This window comes from Hyperolius riggenbachi, chromosome 4, assembly GCF_040937935.1.
Source record: "Hyperolius riggenbachi isolate aHypRig1 chromosome 4, aHypRig1.pri, whole genome shotgun sequence".
In the NCBI taxonomy this organism is placed as follows: domain Eukaryota; kingdom Metazoa; phylum Chordata; class Amphibia; order Anura; family Hyperoliidae; genus Hyperolius; species Hyperolius riggenbachi.
The window spans coordinates 117,910,543-117,935,857 of record NC_090649.1 but is presented as its reverse complement, the minus strand read 5'-3'; the positions used below and the strand labels follow the sequence as shown (position 1 = coordinate 117,935,857).

Below are 25,315 nucleotides of genomic sequence, written 5' to 3'. Positions count from 1 at the left end.
CCAGCGACGCAGTACTGCGTCGCCAGCTGCAGGCTGATTAATTAGGAAGCAGCCGCTCGCGCGAGCGGCTGCTTCCTGTCAAATTACGGCGGGGGGCTCAGTGAAAAGCCTGCGGGCCGCCGATGGCGGCTCGCAGGCTAAATGTAAACACAAGCGGAAATAATCCGCTTTGTTTACATTTGTACGGCGCTGCTGCGCAGCAGCGCCGTAAGGCAGATCGGCGATCCCCGGCCAATCAGCGGCCGGGGATCGCCGCCATGTGACAGGGGACGTCCCGTCACTGGCTGCACAGGACGGATAGCGTCCTGTGCAGCCTCGATCACCGGGGGGGCCAGGTAGGAGAGGGAGGGGGAGGATTTCGCCGCGGAGGGGGGCTTTGAGGTGCCCCCCCCGCAACACCCAGGCAGGCAGGAGCGATCAGACCCCCCCCTGCACATCATCCCCATAGGGGGGAAAAAAGGGGGGCAATCTGATCTCTCTGCCTGCAACCTGATCTGTGCTGGGGGCTGCAGAGCCCACCCAGCACAGATCACTCAAAACAGCGCTGGTCCTTAAGGGGGGGTAAAGGGTGGGTCATCAAGTGGTTAAGAGGGACAATGAGGAAGAAAAAGGGACAGGGGGATTTCATTCTCAAAGATGCACTGTCCCTCGGGTAGTTTGGAGCTATGAATATCCTGCTAGTGAGCTAGTAGAGTATGACATAAGTAGTATTAGAAGCCCAATCAAGGACAGAAAGAGAATCAGCAATTTGCAGTGTTTAAAAAGAGATAAATATTGCAGACTCCTTATCCCTCCCACTTCAGGTGTGCTTTAAAACATGTTTTTTAAATAAGATTAAAATACAACATACGCCATCATCAGTCTATGTCTATAGCAATACTTTATCTTAACTGCAGTGATTAGGGCTGACAGAGATCCTTTCCCTCACAATCTCTGCAGTTGCTGGCCTCAGCTGCAGGGCGGTGCAGGCATCTCATACATGCTTGTAAATAGTTCAGGGAAGTATTTTTCCCCCTTTTTTTTAGCTGTAAGCCAGTTTACACGCCCTTCCACAATCTGGGTCTATGCTGAAGTGGGAATGATGTTAAATAAAAAAAAAAAATCTCAGTGATGCCAATCAGATATATAAGAGACCTTAGAAAAACTCCCCTTGGCATGTTTTGCACTTTTTTTCTAACTTTCTACTGCTTTATGTAATTTATTATCAAAGCTTTCACCGCAATTATTTGTTATTTGCAATTGTGCCAAGAATTTCGAGGTGTGTTGAAGATTTAGGCACGTGCTTATAAAGACCGCAGGCATTGCATACATTCAGTTACTAGAACTCTTGGTTAGACAAGTGACTACTGATCACCCACTGCTGGTGCCATGATATAGAGAATGTACTAGTGATTTATGCAACTGATAACATGAAAGTAATGTTATTTCCTACTGCAATCCAATGCAGGATTTGTTGTTAAAATGCACTTTATACAAGAAAAACTGTTTTCAAACAAGATTTCACATGATGTCTTTGATGTCAACAGTGCAGCTTCTGTTTTGAAGGGGAAGAACTAATCATGTTTTATGACCACTTCACGTCTACCATTGGATTGATTGGAAGGATGTCAGCAAAGCATCTGCATATCAAGCAGATATGAAGACTCACATTCTCTGATCCTTTACTTTTTCTTATGGTATGCTGAGGTGACAGAAAGAACTTGGGGTTGAAAATGCCTTGCATTCTCCCTGTTCTGCACATAGCCGTGACATCACCAGCAAGATGGCAGCTCTATGATGAAAAGAGTACTACAAGAGTGCTGACCAGCTGAGGTGTGTGGTTCAAGTAAACTGACAAATGACCTTGGCTTTGGGTGTAGACAGCATACGTTACCAATAAGTGGGCTCCCTATAATGCACAGGTGTCACTTTTGTTGCCAGAGTGTCTATTCAGCAGAGGGAGAGGGTCAGAGTAAAAACACAGGCACAAGGAGATTTTTGCCTTTGCCAAGGACAAGGGATAAGCAAGCTTTTACTTTGCAGGGAAACAAAATGATTTTACACTCAGGGAATGCTTAGAAATGCTTTCAAATGTTCTTTTATGTATCTAATGCATTTGCAATTCAGGCATACATTACTCGTCTAAAAAACATTTTCTGATGAATGGTAATTATCTCCTGCTCCAATAATCGATAAGATATGGGGTGCTACACAGTGTAAAGGTTTTATTTCAGAATACTACAGTGCTCTCTTCATGGAATTTTTGTCAAATTTCCGGTTAAACCGGAGCAGATGTGGTCTCAGGATCTGAGTGGGTTATCGGACTATGCTTGGCAGGATATTGTGGAGAATGTTCCCTTAGTATAGCTTAATGCATCACAGACGACAGCCTTAATGTCCAGAGGAGCACTCCAGTGCAGTTTCCACATTCTGATGTTTTATGCCTGGTACACACCATGCAATTTCATGTCAGATTGATTGTTGAATCGATAACTTCCCCCAGGTCTGATCTGATTTCCGATCAGTTTTCTGATCGATTTTACGATCACTTCTTTACAAAATCAATCAGAAGATGTAACGATCGGTGAAGCACAGAGAGGATCTGATTACCGGTGATCTGCAGAATCACGGGGAATACAGATGTATACCAGATTATACGTGATCTGCAGTATCACTGATAATCCGATATACTAGCTAACCTCTGTTCACCTGAGTAGAGTGTAGTGTTTAGGTGTAACAGTAACACTTAGAGGACTAGGCCTCAGTGCAGCAAGGAGTACTGCACAGATTCCTTCCGCAGACCTGAGCTCTCCAAGACGGGAGGAGTCAGGCTGACAGTAGGAAGGACAGACTGAAAGTAACCTTCAGGAGGAAGGATCACTAACAGAGCGAGGAACCGCCTCTAACAGTAAGGTCGGTTCTCGAGGTCGGACAAGCCAGGTCGTACACACACGGACAGATAAAGTACAAGATCAGGAGGCAAAGGCGGAGTCAAAGTACAGGCAGGGTTCAGCAACGGGGTATCAGATATGTCGGGGTACAAAATCAGGAGGCAGAAGCAGAGTCAAGGAACGAGCCGGGGTTCGGCAACAAAGTATAAGAAATATCGAGGTACCAGATCAGAGTTCAGGAGGATAGTCGAACAGATAAGTCGAACAGATAGGTCATAACAGATAATCACAATCAAACTAGTACTTTAGCTATCAACAGAATCTAGCTCCAGCTGGTCCCGGCACACTTGCGGATCTGACTATGGATCTGGGTGCTTCCACGTAAGTGATCACAACGCCAGACGAAGAGCAAGTGAACAGCCAGCAGTATATATACACAATGCACTCCCAGCACCTCCCTAAGTGCTGGACCAATGAGGAGTGGAGTCAGAGTCAGCTGACCAGCCTGGTCAGCTGACTCAGTTTTGACTAACATAAATTCTGCCTGAGTGCGCGCGCGCGCGTCACTCTAAATCTAGAGGGACTACGAGTCCCAGCCACATCATAGTGCGGCAAGCCCTCTGGTGCCCCATGTGCGGGGTTGGCCGCTCCGCTAGCCGTACAAGCGGCGGCCTCCCCGCGCTGGGATCCAGAGGAGATCGGGCCACGTGTAACAACCGCCGCGTCAGACGCAGTGGTTCCTCCGCATTCCATTATGCGTTCAGTGGGAGCAGCCGCCTCGCGCTGATCAGAGGCGGCTGCTCCTCCGCACCTCCTTACAGTACCCCCCCCCCCCCCAGGAGTGGACTCCGGACAACTCCTACCGGGTTTTCTGGATGTGAAGCATGAAACTCCCTCACTAACTCATCCGCATGCATACGGTTCCCAGGTACCCATTGCCTCTCCTCAATGCCATACCCTTTCCAATGTATGAGATATTGTACCGAGTTTTGTACCATGCGTGAATCTAATATCTTTTCCACTTCATATTTGGGTTGGGCATCTACCAACACGGGAGGAAGAGGAGTGGGCCCCCCTGGACTGCTGGTTTAAGAAGGGACACGTGGAAGGACCTTACCCCCCGCATGCTGGTGGGAAGGTCAACGGTATAAGTAACATTATTAATCTTTTTTGCTACCGGAAATGGACCGACAAATCTGGGGCCCAATTTATCTGAGGGCTGTTTCAGGGCCAAATGACGTGTGGACACCCAGACCAAATCCCCTGGCTGAAACTTCCATTCCACGGACCGTCTCTTATCTGCTTGACCCTTCTGACTCTGAAACGCCTTCTGCAAATTCCCCTTAACAATTCCCCAATTGTCCCTGAGTGACCTCTGCCAATCCTCTAGTGCTGGAAATGGAGACGAGACAACTGGAAAAAGGGAGAATATGGGTGACCTCCCTGTCACAATCTGGAATGGAGAAAACCCAGATGAGGAATTCTTCAAATTATTTTGGGCGAATTCCGCGAAAGGCAGAAATTTCACCCAGTCACTCTGTGCCTCCGCAACGTAACATCTTAGGAATTGCTCTAAAGACTGATTAATTCGTTCAGTCTGCCCATTAGTCTGTGGGTGGTAGCCTGACGAAAAAGACAATTTCATGCCCATTTGGTGGCAAAATGCCCTCCAGAATCCAGACACAAATTGGACTCCCCTATCAGACACAATGTCTTCCGGAATACCATGCAGCCGGAAGACGTGAATGATAAACAATTCGGCCAGTTCTTGAGCCGAGGGGAGTCCTTTCAGGGGCACAAAATGGGCCATTTTGCTAAACCGGTCGACTACCACCCAAATAACAGACATGCCTTCAGACCTGGGCAATTCCCCTACAAAATCCATGGACAAGTGGGTCCATGGCTCACTCGGGGTGGGCAAAGGCTGCAACCTTCCTACAGGTGCCAGCCGGGAGGGTTTATTCCTGGCACACACCGCACACTCTCTGACATATTCCTTGCAATCAGTTGCCAACGAAGGCCACCAAGCACACCTGGCAATCAGATCCTGCGTTCTGGCAGCCCCAGGGTGACCAGCATTCTTATGGGCGTGAAAGAGTTGCAGGATTTGTAAACGAAATGGCAATGGAATAAACATTACCCCTTCGGGTTTCCCCTCAGGAACATCTTGCTGGAAGGGACCTAAAATCTCTGTCCAATCCTCCCAAGTATCCGTGGCGGCTAACACTAGCTTCTGCGGGATGATGGACTCAGGGGCAAGTGGCTGTGCTGTCTCTGGTTCAAAACACCTGGAGAGGGCATCTGCCTTGACGTTTTTGCTGCCTGGAGTGTACGTGATTATAAACCTGAACCTCGTAAAAAATAAGGACCACCGGGCCTGACGGGGACTTAGCCTCTTAGCCCCCTCGATGTATTCCAAGTTCTTGTGGTCGGTGTAAACTGTGATCGTGTGCTCTGCCCCCTCTAACCAGTGGCGCCACTCCTCAAATGCCAATTTAATAGCCAGAAGTTCCCGGTTGCCTATATCGTAATTTTTTTCTGCAGGTGAAAACCTGCGGGAAAAGTAAGCACACGGATGTAATCTGCCCTGCAATCCAGACCGTTGAGACAGCACCGCCCCCACCCCAACTTCCGAGGCATCCACCTCCACGATAAAGGGGAAGGATGTGTCCACATGTCTCAAAATTGGTGCTGAGCAAAATAATTTCTTCAAATGAACAAATGCCGCCACGGCTTCAGGAGACCAGTGGTTGGCATCCGCCCCTTTTTTCGTGAGACTGGTAAGGGGGGCAACTAACGTGGAGTACCCCTTAATGAACCTCCTGTAATAGTTCGCGAACCCCAAAAATCTCTGTAGGGCCTTCAACCCCACTGGCTGCGGCCACTCCAACACGGCAGTGACTTTGGCAAGATCCATTGAGAGGCCTGAGGTGGAAATTACATAACCCAGAAACTTCAAAAATGCATTTTTCCACCTTCGCGTAGAGCATATTTTGCCTTAGTTTGTTCAGGACAAATTTCACGTGAACTCTGTGCTCGGAGAGGTTATTGGAGTAGATTACTATGTCATCGAGATATACCAGTACGAATTTACCCAATACCTCCCGGAATACCTCATTGATTAGTTCCTGGAAAACGGCTGGCACATTGCACAGCCCGAAGGGCATCACTAAATACTCGTAATGCCCGTCGGGTGTGTTAAAGGCCGTCTTCCATTCATCGCCCCTTCTTATGCGGATTAGGTTGTACGCCCCCTCAGATTCAACTTAGAAAAGATCTTTGCAGTTGTGACCTGCGTGAATAGATCGTCTATCAATGGTAACGGATAGTGATTTTTCACCGTGATTTTATTGAGACCCCGGTAATCGATACAGGGTCGAAGACCCCCGTCTTTTTTCTTAACGAAGAAGAAACCGGCCCCAGCGGGTGACCGGGAGGGCCGGATGAACCCCTTGGCCAAGTTGTCACGAATGTATTCCTGCATAGCCATCTTCTCTGGACCGGACAAGTTATACAGGTGACCCCTAGGGGGCATACAACCAGCACGGAGATCAATGGGGCAATCGAACGGGCGATGAGGAGGTAATTGATCAGCAGCCTTGGGGCAAAATACATCAGAGAACTCGGAATAGACCTCGGGAACACCCTCCACGTAAACCTTGGTCTGACCCAATGTCACCCTCCCTAAACACTGTTCGGACCATCTGGTTACCTGACCCGTAGCCCAATCTATTTGTGGAGAGTGGACTTGTAACCAAGGCATGCCTAGGATGATAGTGGAGGTTGACATGTGCAATACAAAAAACTGTAGTTGTTCCCCATGCAGTACCCCTATCGTGACCTTCACCTGCGGGGTCTGTGACAGGGGACAATCACGTTGTAGAGGGGAATCGTCTACGGCCGTGACCTGAATGGGGGGACTTACTGGAGTGAGAGGGATACCCAACTCCTGAGCAAATTCAATGTTCATAAAATTAGCCGCTGAGCCAGAATCAATAAAAGCCTCAGTGGTTACAGACTTAGTATCCCATGTAATCGTACAGGGGAGAAGTAGCTTCTCTTTTTGGGGTGAGAATGATGTGCCTAGGGTGTCACCCCCCCACTACTCCTAGGCAGACCCGTTTCCCGGCTTGTTAGGGCAGTTTCGCACTCTATGCCCCGTTTCTGCACAATACAGGCACAGTTGTTCTGATATTCTCCGCCTCCGCTCCACCTGGGTCAATTTCGATCGGCCAATTTGCATTGGCTCAGGTGGAGGCAAGGCCAGAGGAGGTGAGACAGGCGGAGATGCTGTTTCTGAGTACGCAGCAGAAGGTGACTGGCACGGTGACTGCCCCTAATCTGCCTCTGATGGCGTAGTCGACGATCGACTCGGATGGCCGATACTATGGCCTCATCGACTGTCCTGGGCTCGGGTAAGGTTAACATCAAGTCAGAGACCTCTTCCGACAGCCCAGACAGGAAATAATCCATCAGAGCAAAGTTGTCAAATCTGGCGGTCACAGACCACCTACGAAATTCTGCCGCGTAATCCTCGACCGACCCTCTGCCTTGTCGCAAAAGTTTGAGCTTCCGCTCAGAGGTTGCCGCAAGGTCAGGGTCGTCGTATATCACGGCCATAGCTTTAAAAAATTCCTCTACTGAGGTCAGAGCTGTGTCTGTGGGAGGCAGATTGTATGCCCAGGACTGGGAATCACCAGTTAATAGTGTTTTAATGAAAATGACCCGTTGGGTCTCAGTCCCCGAGGATCGGGGTCTCAACTCAAAGTATGATAACACTCTACTCTTGAAATTCCGGAAGTCAGATTTGTGGCCGGAAAATTTGTCTGGTACAGGCATACGTAGGTCATCACTAGCAGGGGATCGCACTGAATCAACTGACGTCTGGAGGGTTCGCACAGAGCCTGATAGGGAGTCGATTAAAGCTTTGTGCTGGCCCAGTGCTTGATGGATACTGTCCACCGAGGTGGCAAGCACAGTCAGAGGATCAGCGCGTGTTTCCATTTGTTTTTAGGTCTGGCGTTCTGTAACGATCGGTGAAGCACAGAGAGGATCTGATTACCGGTGATCTGCAGAATCACGGGGAATACAGATGTATACCAGATTATACGTGATCTGCAGTATCACTGATAATCCGATATACTAGCTAACCTCTGTTCACCTGAGTAGAGTGTAGTGTTTAGGTGTAACAGTAACACTTAGAGGACTAGGCCTCAGTGCAGCAAGGAGTACTGCACAGATTCCTTCCGCAGACCTGAGCTCTCCAAGACGGGAGGAGTCAGACTGACAGTAGGAAGGACAGACTGAAAGTAACCTTCAGGAGGAAGGATCACTAACAGAGCGAGGAACCGCCTCTAACAGTAAGGTCGGTTCTCGAGGTCGGACAAGCCAGGTCGTACACACACGGACAGATAAAGTACAAGATCAGGAGGCAAAGGCGGAGTCAAAGTACAGGCAGGGTTCAGCAACGGGGTATCAGATATGTCGGGGTACAAAATCAGGAGGCAGAAGCAGAGTCAAGGAACGAGCCGGGGTTCGGCAACAAAGTATAAGAAATATCGAGGTACCAGATCAGAGTTCAGGAGGATAGTCGAACAGGCAATAGGTCATAACAGATAATCACAATCAAACTAGTACTTTAGCTATCAACAGAATCTAGCTAAGTGTAGGATTACAGCTCCAGCTGGTCCCGGCACACTTGCGGATCTGACTACGGATCTAGGTGCTTCCACGTAAGTGATCGCAACGCCAGACGAAGAGCAAGTGAACAGCCAGCAGTATATATACACAATGCACTCCCAGCACCTCCCTAAGTGCTGGACCAATGAGGAGTGGAGTCAGAGTCAGCTGACCAGCCTGGTCAGCTGACTCAGTTTTGACTAACATAAATTCTGCCTGAGTGCGAGCGAGCGCGTCACTCTAAATCTAGAGGAACTACGAGTCCCAGCCACATCATAGTGCGGCAAGCCCTCTGGTGCCCCATGCGCGGGGTTGGCCGCACGGCTAGCCGTACGAGCGGCGGCGTCCCCGCGCTGGGATCCAGAGGAGATCGGGCCACGTGTAACAACCGCCGCGTCAGACGTGGCGGTTCCTCTGCATTCCATTATGCGTTCAGTGGGAGCAGCCGCCTCGCGCTGATCAGAGGCGGCTGCTCCTCCGCGCCTCCTTACAGAAGAACTATCAGAAATCAGATCTGTTAAAAATAATCAATTAGACCGTCAATCTGACGGGAAATTGCACCATATGAACTAGGTGCATTAATGCACCATATGCATTAGGGTGCAGATTGGAAACTCACCTCTGTTAATTGTTAATAATTTGGCCCGCAAGTTAGACTGTTTTAAATTTGTCCCCTCAACTCAAGTGATTGAGTTCGATACCCCCTGCTATAGAGGCATAGATCCCCTAAAAGCATACATTTGAATGGGTCCAACCATGGCGCTCACCAGCCCCTGACATTGCACCTCACACTAAAATAGCCCTATTTACAATAACCCTGATGGTAATTTTAATTTGGACACTAAAATAAATACTAGCAATAACCCTTTCAATAAAATAATCCTGCGGCCTTGTTCACATTGCATTCGGCTCATGTGTTCGTCCGCAATGGGCTTTTTTTAACCACGTTTTTGTAAAGCTTTTTCTGGCGATTTTCTGCGCGTTCGCTCGTTTTTGTGGGAGTTTTTGGAAGCGCTTTTGCGGAGCACTTCCGTCTTTTGATCCGGAAAAAAATCCGGAAACAAAAATACAATGTTTTTTTTTTTTAAACGCTCACGCAATCACTTGTCAAAGCGATTTTGTGAGCGTTTTGCGTTTTTCCTATACCTTCCATTGAGGCAAATTGTCTCAATGGCCCAAGTGCCGTTTTTCTAAGCGGATCGCAAACGAACCGCTCAGATATGAACTCTTTCATAGACAATGATTGCACAGACGTTTTCAGGGCGATTTTGAAAATCGCCCACGCTTAAATTTTTACAGAAACGCCTATAATGTGAACAAGGCCTGAACCATTGCTTCCCTACCTACTTCAGGTACATTAGATCCCTTATTCACCACAGACCACACTGACACTATACATCCCCTACTTGCTACTCACAAGGCATTTGCATTACACTGTACATCCCCCTATTTCCTTCACTAACATTATGCACCATTAATCTACCCCACCCCTTTCCCAGAGAAAGGAAGGTCTGTGGTGAGGTGACAACTTACTTCCCTTCCACCAAGTGGGCAGGCCTCATCCTCCCTTTCCCCAGTGACTGTGACAGCTCAGCCCAATCTTCCTTCTTGAAGTAGCCAGAGGTACATAACATTTTGCTCGGGGGTCCCCATGATTTGTAGCTATATCCCTGCCCAGAGGTAGGTGACCTTGGGACTCTCGGACTCCATAAAGGACACTATAGTTGCTATGATTACTTCTATGCCACTGGCTAAATCACATATCCAAAAGCAGAAAAGGAAGCATTGCAATTTATTCTCAGTCAGGTAACCTTATTACTGAGTAGATATCCCTGTTGAGTAGTAGTAGATGGTATTGCCCATGGCTCTGCAGGGGTCCTCTGTGTACAAGTAGGGCTTGATTCACAAAACGGTGCTAACTATTAACACGGCTGTTAGCACGGCTTTTCAGAGTGTTTTCGCGTGAAAAAACCGGTTTTCGCGCACATAAATTCACGTTCGGGCATTAACACGAATTTTTCGCATGTTAACGTTCGCGTGGTAACGCAAATTAATTGCGGGAACGCGACCGTTAATGCGCGAAACATTCAGGTTAACGCTCCAACATGAATTTTTGCGCGCGAAAACCGTTATCACGTGAAGTTTCGTGCGATGCATTTTTCACAACGTGCTACCAGTAAGCACCGTTTTGTGACTCAAGCCCGTAATGTTTTACATCACTGAGCCAGCAGAATTCTGTCACCTTATAAGACACACACTACAAACCATTCAATGAACACCAACCACAATGTGAACCTACCTTCCATTGCTTCTGCCGAGGTGTTGTGTGGGACAGCCCATGAAGAAGAGTGGCACACACAGCGTGATGGAGAGCAGGAGGACAGTCAGGGCAAATCGGGGAATAACTTTAATGGTGAGGCAGAACTTCTTCATAATGATTCCTCCAATCAGCATCCCCAGAGCAGCAAATGGCAGATTCACAGCACCTGTACACACAAAATGGAGATACACATCATCAGGTAAGGACTACGGTTCTTCTGCCTTATTTAGTGTGGGGTGAGGGATTTAGAACTGACTAGATTAGGATAGCAGAATGCCTGTTCTGTTCTAGTAATCGGGATTATGGGGCAGCTCACATTTGGAAAGAGTGTTTGGGTTTTTTGCGAATTTGCATTCCTCACCCATCTACTGCAAGGCAATTGACATTTTTTTGCAATCTTTCTGATCAAAATTTTCTGCGTTTTTGAATTGTTTTGCAGTGTTGCATATTTTTTTTTTATTTGAGCTGCAACTCACATGTAGTGTAAGTCAATGTAAACTCCAAAAGAAATCTCATTTGGTTTGCGAAAAAAATCGCATGCGATTTTGACGTTAATTTGACAGTTTCGTGAAAATTAACTTCACTGGTACGCATTAAAAAAATCGCAATCTGCACAAATTGTATGCAAAATGCGCACAAAAAAATATAAAAACCAGAAACAGTTAAAACAAATCACAAAACGCTAATTAGAACTGTGAAAGAAGAAAGAAAAAAAAGCAGGAAAATTGCAGCTGGATATTGCAGAGATAAGCTTGAACAGTGCCTTAAAGGACAACTATCAAAGTTTATGTTTTTACTCTAACTGTGGCAATAAATGGAGGAGAAAGCTTGGTGAAAAAAAATGTGGCATTGGAATAGGAAAAAAAATTGGTCCGTTTTACCATGCAATACAAGTAAAACGTTTCCCATAAGAACACCGAATGCATTGGATGGCAGAAGAGTCCATTTCTAGAGGTGACGCCATTCTGTGTGTGTGGCAGAAACCATATACTGGCAACCTCTCCAGCGTGAGGCAAAAGCCATACGACTGATGTATCCAGATCGCTTGAGGATCCTTCTATAAAGAATGAAATGATCGTGCATGCTCGAATATAGTTACCGCTGTGTAACGGCAGGCAGCCAGTGAGCGGTAACCTCACTCAAGCATGTACAGTGCACACCCATTACCTTCTTTATAAGCACAGCAATCAATCTGGGTGCTGCATCTGCCTCACGTTGGAGGAGTGGCCAATATTTAGTTCCTGCCCGCTTACCGCTTCTGCCAGTGTGACATCACATTTGCACAGTCCTCCACACTCCCCCTCCGTCATTACAACAGAACGTGTCGCCAGCTTGTAGGCTGAATACGCATCTGTAAAACCTTGGCCCAGCGACGTCACCTGAGGGATTGGGTCCCAATCCCTGTCCAGCGACATCATTCTAGCATGAGGACAGGCCTTAAGATGAGAGAGCTAATGTGCCACCTACAGAATCAGCACCCAGCTTACTTGATATAACATAATCAAATTGGAATCTATCCAGGTTCTATATAGCTGCTGCCAGGTGGAGTTATGAGTCTGCACCTTCTATCCCTCATGTAGCGCCACGTGTTTTCAGCAATGCACGAGACAAAGTGTCACATACCGATGAGTAGATTGGCATATGAGGTGCTGGATCCATACTGCTTCTCCAGGTATTTGTTGAGGAAGGTGGACAAGGCAGCGATGACTGAGGAGAAGCTGCACTGTGACAGCACCAGGAGCAGGAAGAGCGGATTCATGAGCAGGCGAGCAAAGTATCGCGGGAACTCTGAAAATACACAAGAAGAGCATATTATAAATTCTCATTCTTTAAGGAACCCATTAGCAGCTTCAATAGAGTTATCTTGTTTGAGATAAGGGCTCTGCTCTTGACTTCAGTTGGCAGAACTTGTCGTGCTGTAAATTCTTGAAATGCTTTGATCTCTCTCTGCTAGCAGAAAATATAGCAACTGAAAGCAGAAGTCCTCTGTATTGTCTCACACTGCCCCCTAGTGACAAGTGGCCATAAATACACATTGCAGCAGTACAAATTAGAAGCAGGGAATGGTAGCTAAGTAAATTAGAAATACAAAAATGTGCTAAAATTAATTGGCTTGGAGCACTTGCAAGCCTCTAAATAAATTGGCTGCTAAAGGGTCAAGGAGATGAGAAGAAGCTATGTATACTTACAGCAACTCACATTTACTGAAATTGAGAAATGTATCATAAAGTGCAAAAATGGCTAATTACTACAAATGCGATTTCTTCTTCCAACATTTGGGAAAAGATTGAGTTAAAGGCGAACTGAGGTGAGAGTTATATGGAGGCTGCCATATTTATTTCCTTGTAAACAATGCCAGTTGCCTGGCAGCCCTGTTGATCTTCTGGCATAACTTGTGTCTGAGTAAAAACCCTGGAACAAGCATATGGCTAATCCAGTAAAACCTGAGTTAGCTGATTCGGAGTTCCTGATCTGCTGCATGCTTGTTCAGGGTCTAGAATAAAAGATTTTACAATGGGAAAACAGAATATAGGAATATTGTAAAAAAAAAAAATATAATTCATTACTTTAGCTTCCCTACAGTTCCTTTTTAAGTGTAATGCACTAGAGTCTCAACAAGTGGCACGCTTACCTCAGGGAGTACTTATGTTTGTATGGGCTTTTGGTACTTGAACTTGTCACAGCTAATTAATTATAGTAAGTTTTAAGGATAAACAAAACTGAATAAATATTTTAAGTTCAATAAAAGCTATGAGGTAATGTATAAAAACTATTTATACACAACTATAGAGAAAGGCGTAGCCAGGATCCAATCCAGGAGATAAAGCCGATCTAAGACTGAGAGAGAACTACACTAGGACTGGAACTGAGCTTGGATACATGAATGTAAGATTAAAGGTTGGAAATATGACATAACAAGCAGTTGAAAAAATGTTCTAAACTTCTTCAGCTTACACAAAAATAACTATTTTCCTTCTCACTGTTTCCAGAACTTCCTTTTCTATTGAAGTCCTTTTCCCTCCTCCAGCTTTTTATCCACAGTAAACACACACAGTCCATTCAAGAGGTACTAGGTCACTGCTTAGCAAAGAAAGTTTCCCCTGTATACAAGGTGCTCAGTAGTACTCGTAATACATGATGCTTAGATCAAATAAATTCCGGTAAGCAGTGCAGGTTTTGATGGTGGAAAAACCTCCCCTTGCGTGACCGCGGACCTCCCTCCCCCCCCCAGCTTGGGGGCCACAAATTAGGCCATGGTTGCTGAGCTGGGGGCGGGCTGTATCAGCAGCGCAGATGGAGGTGGCCACAGCCTCGGCAGAACGCTGGAAAAAAACACCATGGACAAATTTCCAATGGGGTTGGAGCGCTCCGCTGACTAAATGAATTACATCCAATTAGGTACGTAATTCAGAATCAATTTATTCAGAATCAATTTATTCAGAATCAGAATCAATTTATATATATTATAAGTAAGTTTGCACCTACAAGGAATTTGTCTTGGCAGTTGCTTAACAAACACAAACAAAAACAATACAAGGACAGACAGTGTGAATATTGCAAGTTAAGGACGTTATAAGTATAGTGGCCGTAAGCAATGTGAGAATTGTTCATTTTCAGTTCTGTGCTGATTACTTTCAGTCCTAGCAGCTCTAACGTGGTTCAGCATTAAGTATTTAACCCTAAGGGCTTGTTTCCACTGTTGCGACGCGATTTCGCCGGCATTCCGACACTTGTAAAAACGCATGCGGATGCGTTTCCACATGCGTTTTTACCCGCGATTTCGCGTGCGATTTCGCATGACAGGGTGCCATGCGAAATTAACCATGACACTGCCAGGGCAAAATAAAATTGAAAGGTGCGAAATCGCACGCAAAATCGCGGGTAAAAACGCATGTAAAAAACGCATGCGTTTTTACTATTAAATACATTAGCGGCGATTCGCACGGATTCCCGACGCAGGCGAAATCGTTGCCTCTTTTGTGCGTTTTTTCTCCGCAACAAAAAACGCACAACGCCACCGCAGGAGTGGAAACAGCCCCATCCACTCACATTACATGTGTGAATCCGCATGCGTTGGACGCATGCGGATTCGCGATAGTGGGAACGAGCCCTGATACCTCAAATCTCCTGCATCAACCTGACATGACATACTTTTTTATACTTGAGGTACTCTTTTAAAAGGACAGGTGAAAATAAACTAATGAAATCAACAATTGTATCTATACTCCTTCTCCTAAAAATGACTTTTTAAGATATTCCACAGTTTTATTTTATGTTTAAATCTACTTTTTAAGTTTTAACTGTTTTACATTCATTAAAGTATGCCAGAGCTAAAAGTTATGAACTATTGACCTTTTTTATCTCTTTCCTGCTCTCAGAAGCCATCTTCTGCTAGGAAAGTGTGATAGTTGAAATTTCTTATCAGTGAGGGTCACACTGTAGTCACTTCCTGTCTGAGTCAGGACTGAGTCAACCACTTACATACCTAATATTTAACTCTTTCAGGCAGAGGAAAAAAAAAGGAATGCAGCATAGTTATTTGTGTGCTAGGCACTGTACATGCGTACATGCAAAAAGGGCATTGGGAAAAAAGGGCGCGGGGTGTATCTGATAAGCGGTAATAGCGGAATTATGGAAAACATGCAGTGTAGCCAGCAAGTACCGTGCATGGATTCAGTTACCCATGCCATCTGCTTCCAGTTTTCTGCCCTAGCAATAGCATTACTCAGACAACAATAATAGTTTATAATGTCCTATTTTATTTAACTGTACTCATTATAAAGTCATTCACTCGCATCTGTTGTTGTAGCAACAGAGCTGGCAATGTTCTGGCTAGTTCTCTTTGCAGATATTTGTTCTAGAAACGTTTGTGTCCTCTCCTCATGCAACCGCATGATCCTGGAGGGCTCTCAGCACATATTTATGGCTTAAGCCAAACTGGCAAAGCAAAGCATGCAGGAGGCTTTGCCAGAATCCAACTAGCGGTGCAGCGGGCTATTTGTGAATCATTGTGCTTTGGAAACAATGTGGTCACCACCACCACAAAGGCTTACAGGAAGTGGTGTTTGTACTGGCATGTATCGTACATCACCTCAGCCTCATCTACTCTTACACCTCATCAATGAAGCCTGTCACAGACTGGGCCAAACCTTAAGTAACCAGTTCCTACAGACATTCACAAATTAATTATCCTCAAATGCTGTAATGTTTCCATAAGTGATCAATAGCCATAAACAAAAGGCATTATTCTGAACACATTTAATATGGTGGCCTTCCCTTAGTCCAAATTCTGGTGTCCATAGAGGTAAGCAAACAGAGGATGAATATACGTTAAAGTTAGCAATTAGGGCTAAGTATGTTTCCAAGGTTAGTGTTAGGGGTCAGGGTAGGGGAGATGAGATATATTGGCTAGGCTTAGGTTAGGTGTTAAAGTAGGGGTGCGAAGGGGAGGGTTAGATTTAAAAGCTAGGGTTAAGAGGTTGGGTTAGGTGCTAGGAAAGGTAGTTTCTTTGGGAATGTACACAATATTAAAGAGGGAAGTTGAAGGTTTGTCATCAGGAATGGTTTTATTGTTAGTATGGAAAGTTCGGGTTAAGCAGTTTTAGGCAATGGCAGGGTTAGGCAATGGCATGAGAGGTATTGTTCAAGGTATCACTAACTAGTAGCCACATGACGGGAAGACATTGCACACACGACTCCATCTTTGAAATGAACGATATCACTTTAAAGTGGTACAACAGGAGGTGAAGAGGCGCCCAATAGGTATATAAAACACCTTTGTGAGTATTCCTTTGTCGAAACCCCCCCCCCCCCCCCCCCTTTTCGAATTTTCATCTTTTTGTGACATACTGCACCATTTGGGCTCCCGTTGTCTTTGTGTTTTTTCCCCAGTACTCCATACTTTAAAGTGGTATTATACTCAAATGTAATCTTTGATCTACAGCATTAAACACAGCATAAAAGTAACAGCTATAGCAATCTATTCTTCAAGGTACTGGAAGAGTTACATCCCAAGCTTTTTACCTCATTTAGCTGCTAATTGATAAGCTTGACTTGACCAGCATTATCAGATTATTGGGAAGTGTAATAAACTCTGTAAACAATGTAAACAAGTTCCTGCTGTATTCAGCTTCAGTTTATGTGTAAAAATGCATTGATATGACATCAGAACAGTATTATCGTGTTTTATATTCATTTTTACAGTGTTTAATGCATTAGGGCAAACATTTAATTTTGAGTTTAATTCCACTTTAAGGTGGACCTGAACTCAGAACTTCCTCTCCGCTCTAAAAGATAAGCAACATCATAATAACCTTTAAAGAAAAGCATTTTGTTGTTACAGCTGATACAAATCCTGCAATAAATCTGCAGTGCATCTACTTCCTGCTTTCATGGAAGCAGACATAGGGTTAACATCCTGTGTTTACAAACTAGCTGCTCTACCAAGGCAATCAGCTGACACAACTTAGAGTTCAATTCCAGTTGTGATTAGTCACAGATGAGGGGGAATTAGACAGGCTAAACTCCCTAAATACATACAGGGTGCATTGCAGGGGTGTAGCAATAGCCATAGCCGTCATAGCAGCTGCTATGGGGCCCTGGAGCAGAGGGGACCCAGGTGGTACTTCATGTATTCACTATTAACTTTCCTGGGTTTCTCCACCCTCTGACTTTGTCTCAGTGTCCCTGAACTATGTGCAGTGTTGTTTGCATGAGCATTTACATTGCCCAAATAACTCATATCTATACAGCAGGGGCAGGTGGCATTGTTTAAGAATGCCTACATCTGAGGGCCCCATGATCTCTAGCTATGCCACTGGTTACCATAAGGCACTGTAGGCACGTGCCTACAGGCACCTACTGATGGAAAGGAGGCTCATTTCACTCATCGAGTGCCTCCCTCCTTCCCTATGCAGAGTCCTGATGAAAGTGTTAAGGAGAGGTTACTCACCCAGCTCTCTGCATTCCGCTGACCAGATCTCCCTTCAGTTGGGAGTCATTATAGCTACTTAATATTGAAGGTACTGCTAGCTACCTAATACTAAGGGTCACCTGTAGCTACCTAGCGAGGGAAGAAAGGGGGAAGTGACAGCTGGGCCAGGCAACACCCTTCCGGTGGGGATTTGTAGGTTCCTGGAGGGTGAAGGTGCCAGGACATCTGTGCCTATAGGCTCCTGTGATGTAAATCCGGGCGTCACTGGTGCATTGCTCTATGTTTTCCTTCTATCCTGTGCAAGAGTTCAGGTCCACTTTAAGGTCTAGTGTTAATTGTTGTATTAATCTAAAGATTAACTTTAATCTTTCTGTCCTCCAACATGTATAGTAAAAGGGGCTTCATTTTTTAGTCAATAAGAATTATACAAAAGCTCCTTCTTTTAAAATATTATTTTGTGTTGGTGAAGTGATGTCAATAGGTATTGGGTAAGGCTGTGTGTAAACCAGAGACATCCCTTCCACAGATGTGTAATGATGATGATGATGATGCGCTCAGAGCTGGTTACACTGAGGTCACTGCCTGCCAGTCTCCTCTAGTTGCTTTGTGTCACCTCAGCATCATTTTCCATGACAGAAGAAGGGACAGTCAGTGATGTCTGGCCACTGGCTGTCACAGGGGGCTGAGATTATTATCACATCAGCCATCAGATGGCTTCTATTATCACTGGGGAAGGAATAGTGAGTTCTTCAGGAATAATATGTGCCGTGTAAGCTGATGGAAGTGACAGGATTATTTTGATGCACTTGAGGAATGAATTGTGCTCAGCCCTTCCTGTGATATGGCTGGCCGGAGGGCCCCTGTGGTGCTGTCTCCTTACTTTTAATGAAGCCGGACAGAGAGCCTTCCTTGCTAGTAGCATCCGGCATCTTTCTCAGAACGTTCTCCTCCGCTGACTTCTGGAACACAAAACAGGAACGAGTGAGGAACGAGCACAACACACAAATCATTAACTGTTTAACCTGGTTAGACATTCAGCATTGTAAGCAGGAGCGTAACTAAAGGGGCGCAGCACCTGTGATCGCAGCGGGAGCCCAGAGCTGCAGGGGACCCCGACTACTAACCTTCCCTTCCTCTGACACTTCAAATCAGGTGTTTTTGTGACTACACTTGTTTTATGATCTATGTGAGATGTCTCCCAGGCCACAAAGGACACTAAAGGGAGGCAAGGGAAGGGGTGTAAACATGAGGGGGGGGGGCATCAAAGTTTTGCTGGAAGGTCCCATGAATTGTAGTTATTAGCATATTGCATTAATCACAATGCTGAAAATAAAAACTAAGCAAATATATTTTTTACGTTTTGATGGGCAATTTGAAGAGCTCAAGTTTTTAGGCTGGGATCATTCTATACTGGATAAAAAAGGGATCTGTTTTCCATTTAAACGCATACGTTACATTGGGCATACGTTTTCCTTCCGGTTTTCCGTTCCAGAGCCCCATCAGAAGCATCAGACTACAATTGATTTGAGAAAACAGACCAATGGAAGTCCTCACTAAGTACCAGGCAGCATTTTTATTGGTCCACTACTCATTGAACCAATGAGAATCCTCCCTGGGGGAGGGACAACTCCCATCGGTCTATTTCACATCAATTGCAGCCTGATCAGTTTTTGCTGGGGATCTGGGATCAGTATACCGGCATTTACAAGGTGCAGGGACCCAAATAAACTGAGCACCCAAACAGACGGCAATAGGTGAGTATTTTGCAAAACATACGCAGGAAGCAGCATAGTGAGAATTCCACCATCCCATCTACCAATTTTCATAAAAATAGTCTTGAAAAAATCTGCCACTCCCGGATCAACCCATCTCCTATAGAATGGGAGTACTCAGCTAGAATTTTTTTTAAAAGTGGTTATCTCGGTTATGTACTCTTTGTATGAGCGGTTGGATGATGTTTCACGCCCAATGTCCAAATGGCAGGAACGGCTCCAACGAGATTTTGAAAGGGAGGGCTGGGTCTCCATTTTCAGTAGCATGGCTAGGTCCTCAGCTAATTATATACTCAGAGAGCATCACTACAAGATATTGTACGATTGGTACAGGACCCCGTCCCAGGTGTATAAGTGGGGTTTGCTATACTGCTGGTGGGGGTGTTCGGTGGTCAAGGGCTATTGGCATGAATGTTTTGGGTTGATTTCTGAAGTACTAGGTGTCTAGTATCCCGTGATCCTTGGACTGCACTTTTCTACAGACTCAGACATGGCTCCCCAAGTCATTTAATGTATTCCACTGGTGTAAAAATAGGGCCGGCAGCCCCTGCCCCCGCTGAGGGGCCCGGACCCTCCCCTGGGGCCCGCTCGGGGCCATTTTGGGGGGCTGGAGGGGTCGCAGCATGAGGGGAAAGCCATGCTGCACTTCGACGGGGAGAGGGGACAGTCCCCCCCTCCTCCCTCACCTCAGGCTCTCCCCTCTGCGCTCCCCTCCAGCGATGAATAGTTTGTGTATGCAGGCGGCGGGCAGCGGCAGATACATACCTTCCGTGCGCTCCAGCATGGACGTTCCTCTCTCTAGCCTCTGACGCGACTTCCTGTTTATACAGGAAGTCGTGTCAGACACTAGAGGGAGAAACGTCCACGCTGGAGCGCACAAAAGGTATGTATGTGCCGCCGCCTGCATACACAAACTATTCAACGCTGGAGGGGAGCACAGAGGGGAGAGCCTGAGGTGAGGGTGGGGGGACAATCCCCTCTCTCCGCCAAAGTGCAGCATGGCTTTCCCCTCATGCTGCGACCCCTCCAACACCCAAAAACGGGCCCCGGGGGGGGGGGGGGCGGTGGGACCTTGTTACGCTCCTGGTCTATTCATGAAACAAACCAGTAATGATGCTTAGGTGGTTCTAGCCAAATCGTCAAAGTTGCCCCCCCTCACACGCACCCACACACACCTTCTAGAAGGGCATTGATATCAAAGATTCACGATTTGCGTTCCAAGTGTGAACAGGCCCTCCCACCCCATCTGCCAGTCTCTGACAACGAATATGCAATGGATGAGTTTTATGCGTAACATAGCAAGATGCAATCATGTTTTTGTGTAATTATTGTGATATATACAGTAGAACTAAACTAAATAGATAGTGTTTTCTTTCTTTCTTTCTTTTTTTTCACATAACCTGGATTTCCCTAGCTCGGGCCAGCAAATCTAATCAGGGAACCCTGATACTGGACCAGAGCCATAAATTCCACCCAATTTTAAAAAAAACACACAACAAAGAGCAGATGAGGTCACACATGTAAGATGTATATTTATAATAATCCTGTAATGCACAGACAGACTAGCAAACATATAAAACTAAGCCAGAAATGTAGTAAAAAACTAACATCTGCAAGTAATTAGAGATAATATATTCTCCCACAGGGTGCCCTGTTTTGTTTTGTAATAAAATAACTTAATTATACATTTTAGAATATCACACAAAAACAAAATGGAGGCCAAGACCATGAATAAATAGTGAATCACATCTGAGCTAAATATGCTACACTGTTCTAATCATGTAAATGTACACTATTGTCCAAAGTATATTGCCCAATATCCTGTTAATCAGTTACGGTTTCATTTTTAACTTGACATTTCTGTGCAGTCAGAACATAAAAGTGAAGTAGGAGGGATTCACAGTCTCCCTGACGTAGCTCCCAACCGACAACTTCTTGCTCATTTGTCACTTTTTTAGGATTAGATCAAAAAGACCTTTTAGTTTTTGAGAAAATTGATGCTGAAGTCGGTTAAAAATTTCTGCGAAAATCTGCATCAGAATGCGGAAATTGGTAGTGGTAATCGGCAATGGCGGAAAGCGGATTTTCCGCGGAAATGGCTGCCCTTTGTTAGGAGTGCTTTAAGGGGCTCAGATTAATTGCACTTTAAGGGGCTCAGGTTAAAGGCCCAAAGAACTTGGGCCTTTACCTCCCTAGCTACTCCACTGTGACCAGGTGTTATTCTCAGAAGGAAAGGGCGCAGTCAATCAACTTATACAAAGCACTGAAGCAGCGGGACTTCTCTGGAAATATCTGACAGGTGCCATTTCTGGCTTAAAGATGCCATTTCCAGTAACATAAGGCTCAAACAGCCTCCACAGGGCATGTTAATGTTTGACTGGAGAATACCTTTATCAAGATGTGCAGAGGAATTTATATATGTCTGAATCAGAATTTTACTGTAAAGTTTTATGAATAACTTGAAAGTGAAGGTACAGCACAGATGAGTAATGAGGAATGTAATGAGTATTACAATTCAGGTAGTGTGCTGTGGGCTTCCTGTAGGACAGTGACAGAGCCTTATAACCCGCAGCACTACATGCCAGGCACCAGCCCAGCCCCACAAATCTCTGCATTCTGACACCTGTGGCTGTATTTTACACAACATAGTTTCACTCTTAGGCTACATTTCCACTAGAAGCATGTAAATCACATTTGAATTTCTGGATGCGGAAATTGCATGTGAATGCATATATACGCATGTATGTTGGGCATTTTGGTGTGATGTTTACAAAGCAGGAAGTCCTATTGTTATCATTGATCACATTTTTCAAAAATTACTGCATGGGGAGAGCTGCTTTGGCAGCACTCCTGCAGTCTATTCACAACTGCTAATAAGAACTAGACACTTTGATCTGGCTAATCAAGCACAGGATCACAGAACAGTGGATTTCTTCAGCAACTATATATGGAATAAAGACTTTTCATTGTGTGCTGTGCAAAAGTTCAGTTCCGCTTTAATTAAGCACTGCTTTAGAGGCATATAGGACTTGTATCTAGTGCACATAATACAGGGGATCAGACCTGCTGAGATTTGATAAACGCAAGTTTCTTGAGCCATTTGAGTGCCTCTCTTGCATTTATTGTTGACAGGACTGATTGGTGACTCACGGGAGGATAGGAAATCGTGAAGAAGGTTCCACACACAGGCGTAATTAGGAACTATGCAATTTTATTGTCCCTCCACACACAAATACAGCATCTGACCGTTATCACCAAAGATCGTTTAGGGGCCACAGGAGGATAGAGCACCAGCTGCCAAGGCTTAACCAGGCCTCAGGAATGGGAAGTCTGTAGCACACACTCACACTGGATCAATGCACGTGTTGTAACGTGCATGAGCTAAAAGGCAGTGCTCCTCCGGTGCTAGTAATGGTAAAATTGACTTTACCTGCAGTTTACTGCATCAGGCCCCTTATGGCTTTCACACAGGAGATGAGTATAGCTCACTATCATCACATGCTGATGTTACATTTTCCCGGAGCCCCACTTTAAGAATCCTGAGTATAGTGTCATTTCAAGCTTTTTACCTGGTTTGCTGCCATCTGTTTAGGAAAGAAGAAATATGGAATGGAGGTAAGCACCAGACAGCCGCATGCGATGAGGAGACCAAGCCACCAGGCCCCTATCCAGCGAGGATCTGTTGGCTGCAACGTCACATCTCCTGAAAACCAACAGCCAGAATTAACGGTGACAGCAAAACACAAAGAACAGCCCTTATTAAATATCTGTGTAACCATAGCAAAACCTCCATAATCACTCCCTACATCTAGGTGAACATATAGAGGATCCTTTATGACGGGAGTTATGCAACTGTTATTCCAAAACTCCCAAATACAGTGCAAGGAATTCGAGAAAACAGGAAATTCCCTTTCACATAATAGTTTTTTGACCCTCAGACAGGCTTCCCTGGTTCAGTGTTGACTTTAGTATCCCATACTGAAAACACCATGCTGATCTTCAGAGCATGTTGATTCAGTAGCGTAACACTAGAACTCTACTTCTGTTTATCGCTGGTAAAAGATACAATGAAAATATCTCTGCAGCCATTTTTGTGATGTATTTTGCATCTAGATAGATATTTAGTTGTAATATTTCTCCACCACTTAGATGTTGAGATTTATTAGACAGGATATTCCTACGGTCCTACGTCTTGTCTTTATAAGTTTTTGTCCAGTGTGATTTGCCTTCTAAATAGAGAAGGTATTTGCAATAATTCAGCTTTCAGTGAGCAACTGGGAATTCCCACGATGCATCAGTCCTGAATATGCAAATTATCTCTTTATGCTCTTGAAGCTTGGTTGGCGTCCAGAACCGCTGGGGTATAGTAAACCTATAGCTTACAGAGCCACATCAACCCAACATGCAGACAGCCTGTTTTGAACTTTTGGTCCTCATTAGTAGTACATGGCAAGGATTGATACGGCTCTATGGGATAGGGCTTGGACCAGAACTACAGAGTAACCAAGCAGCTCAGGTTGACCCAAACCCCAGGAAAGTATAGGGGACTAAAAGAGACCAAAAAGCCCTCCTACTTAATTGTGGAACGTTAATTTCTCCCCCTATTTAATGTACAGAACTGTGCTATATGATTGTGTTATATGATGGTTATTAATAACCAATAATAGTGATCATCATCACTATCCTTATCTGTGCCTTGTCCCCAGGCTGGAATGTGTGAGATTGCCCCAGAAGGGGCATTTCACACTGAGCAGCTTAAAGAGGCACTTAAGCCTAGAAACAAAATCAGTTTTACTCACCTGGGGCTTCTACCAGCCCCTGCTGCTGCCCCGTGCCCTCACAGTCATTCTCGGATCCTCCTGTCTGCTGCCGCCAGCTACTTTCAGTTCGCCGACAGGCCCGGACACGCGTAGCTGGCGGTGGGGGACAGGAGGATCCGTGAGTGACTGCGTTGGCACGGGACAGCTGCAGGGGGCTGGTAGAAGCCCCAGGTGAGTAAAACTGTTTTTTTTTTGCTTAGGCTTAACTATCTGTTTAAAGTGGAACTGCCGCGAAAATCTTAACATTTAAAACACATACAAATAAGAAGTACGTTTCTTCCTGAGTAAAATGAGCCATAAATTACTTTTCTCCTATGTTGCTGTCACTTACAGTAGGTAGTAGACATCTGACATTACTGACAGGTTTTGGGCTAGTCCATCTCTCCATAGGAGATTCTCAGCATGGCCTTTATTCTTTATAAAGACACTCCCTGAAAAAGATTTATACAATGATGCTGACCAGCCTCCCTGCTCACCGTACACTTTTTTTAGCAGTTGGACGGAGCAACTGCCATTCACTAAGTGCATTTTGAAAAAAAAAGAAATCCCTGGGAACCCCCATGAGAAGATGGGCTAGTCCAAAACCTGTCAGTTCTGTCAGATTTCTACTACCTACTGTAACAGCAACATAGGAGAAAAGTAATTTATGGTTCATTTTACTCTGGAAGAAACGTGCTTCTTAATTGTATATGTTTACATATATTTTAAATTTTAAGATTTTCGCGACAGAGGTCCTTTAAGAAGGATCCATAAAGACATATACCAGTAATAGAATGCGGTCAATTGTATAATTATAAATTCATATCACTTTTATGTTAATTATCCTGGTTTCAGCATCAGAAACACTTCTTATATGTATATATGGCCATATATTGGTATGTAGCTCCGCCTACCCACTGAGGCTTGCCTAGCTTGTTTAT

General features: G+C 45.2%; 1 protein-coding gene across 2 annotated transcripts in view; it reads right to left on the bottom strand.

Annotated features, from left to right (window-relative positions):
- SLCO2A1 (solute carrier organic anion transporter family member 2A1) overlaps positions 1-25,315 on the bottom strand; it is a 76,986-nt gene that overhangs the window by 14,152 nt on the left and 37,519 nt on the right. The window contains exons 6-9 of one of the 2 annotated variants that reach the window (XM_068280425.1): positions 23,145-23,278; positions 18,684-18,762; positions 12,493-12,657; positions 10,849-11,035 (exon numbers count right to left, since the gene is read on the bottom strand). In XM_068280425.1, coding sequence (XP_068136526.1) covers positions 10,849-11,035; positions 12,493-12,657; positions 18,684-18,762; positions 23,145-23,278 — 565 coding nt within the window. The remainder of the gene's footprint in view (positions 1-10,848; positions 11,036-12,492; positions 12,658-18,683; positions 18,763-23,144; positions 23,279-25,315) is intronic. The other variant, XM_068280426.1, reaches the window with a different exon arrangement.